Source organism: Pygoscelis adeliae, unplaced genomic scaffold (genome assembly GCF_000699105.1).
Source record: "Pygoscelis adeliae isolate BGI_AS28 unplaced genomic scaffold, ASM69910v1 Scaffold111, whole genome shotgun sequence".
NCBI lineage: Eukaryota > Metazoa > Chordata > Aves > Sphenisciformes > Spheniscidae > Pygoscelis > Pygoscelis adeliae.
This window is the reverse complement of record NW_008824542.1, coordinates 1,865,042-1,866,209: the sequence shown is the minus strand read 5'-3', so window position 1 is coordinate 1,866,209 and position 1,168 is coordinate 1,865,042. Positions and strand designations below refer to the sequence as shown.

Genomic DNA, 1,168 nt, shown 5'->3' with positions numbered 1-1,168 from the left:
AATGAGCCGACTTCCGCTGCCAAAATTTCTTCTTGTGTAACAGGGGCAACTGATACTGGCACAGGCTGGTTCTTTAGTTCAGCCACAGGGCCTGTCACCAGAGTCTGAGTAGCCGCAGTGCATGTCGTTTTACTGTCAGATCCGGAGACCTTCTCTTGCCTTTGAGGGTACTGAATGGTGTTGAACAGGGCTCGGTAGGCATGGGCCAGGCCCCAGCATGTTGCAATGATCTGCATCTCTCTGGAGTTGCCAGGGTGACAGCATACTTTTTCCAAATATTCTACTAACTTTTCAGGATTTTGCAGTTGCTCAGGGGTGAAGTTCCAAAACACTGGGGGTGCCCATTGGCCTAGGTATTTGCCCATCTTGTCCCACACACCCTGCCACTCATAACTATTCAGCCTTGGGGTAAATCTCTGGATGATATTCTTAAATTGCTTACCCACTTTAGACAAAACCAAAACAATATTCCCAAGAAGTACCAATAGAAGTATCTTAACCACCCAAGGCTGTTCACAATACTGAAAAGTTACTGTAATGAAGGAGGAAACATCATAGAAGAAGGTAGTGACACTGCCCTTCTGTATTTCCTCCGTAAAAAAACTCTCAGAAAAGTTACTGTAATTGCTAGTTGTCTCCACGAAATGGTATCCGTGGTACAGTAACGGCTTCATTGCGAAGCTTACATACCACACTAATGTCAAGGTCAATGTTCTAAAAACAAACCTCACAAGCGAGACATCACTAATCGCACCAGACCACAGCAAACTGCAAAAACCAACACCAATCTTTAACATGTACAGCAAAAAAAGGAGCACGATGCAGATTATACAAATCAATATCGAGAACAGAGAAACCAACATTGTGACCCACCACTATTAACAGATATAAGTTCCTTAATACGCTCCGGTTAATCCGTTATTATCTCAAAACCCTTCGTGCCCCACGTTGGGCGCCAAAAAGGACTGTCGTGGTTTAACCTCAGTTGACAACTAAGCACCACGCAGCCGCTCGCTCACTCCCCCCCCCCCCCACGGGAGGGGGGGGGGAACTTGGAAAAGCACGTGAGAAAACTTGTGGGTTGAGATAAAAACAGTTTAATAATTGAAATAAAATGATAATCCCGGTGGGATGGGGGAGAGAATTGGAAAAGCACGTGAGAAAACTT

At 45.2% G+C, this 1,168-nt stretch overlaps 1 protein-coding gene across 1 annotated transcript in view; it reads right to left on the bottom strand.

The window, feature by feature from the left end:
• Positions 1–236, bottom strand: part of EIF3H (eukaryotic translation initiation factor 3, subunit H) — a 93,111-nt gene extending 92,875 nt beyond the window's left edge. The window contains exon 1 of the mRNA XM_009321694.1: positions 12–236. Within this exon, the coding sequence (XP_009319969.1) occupies positions 12–236 (225 nt within the window). The remainder of the gene's footprint in view (positions 1–11) is intronic.
• Positions 237–1,168: the final 932 nt, after the last annotated feature.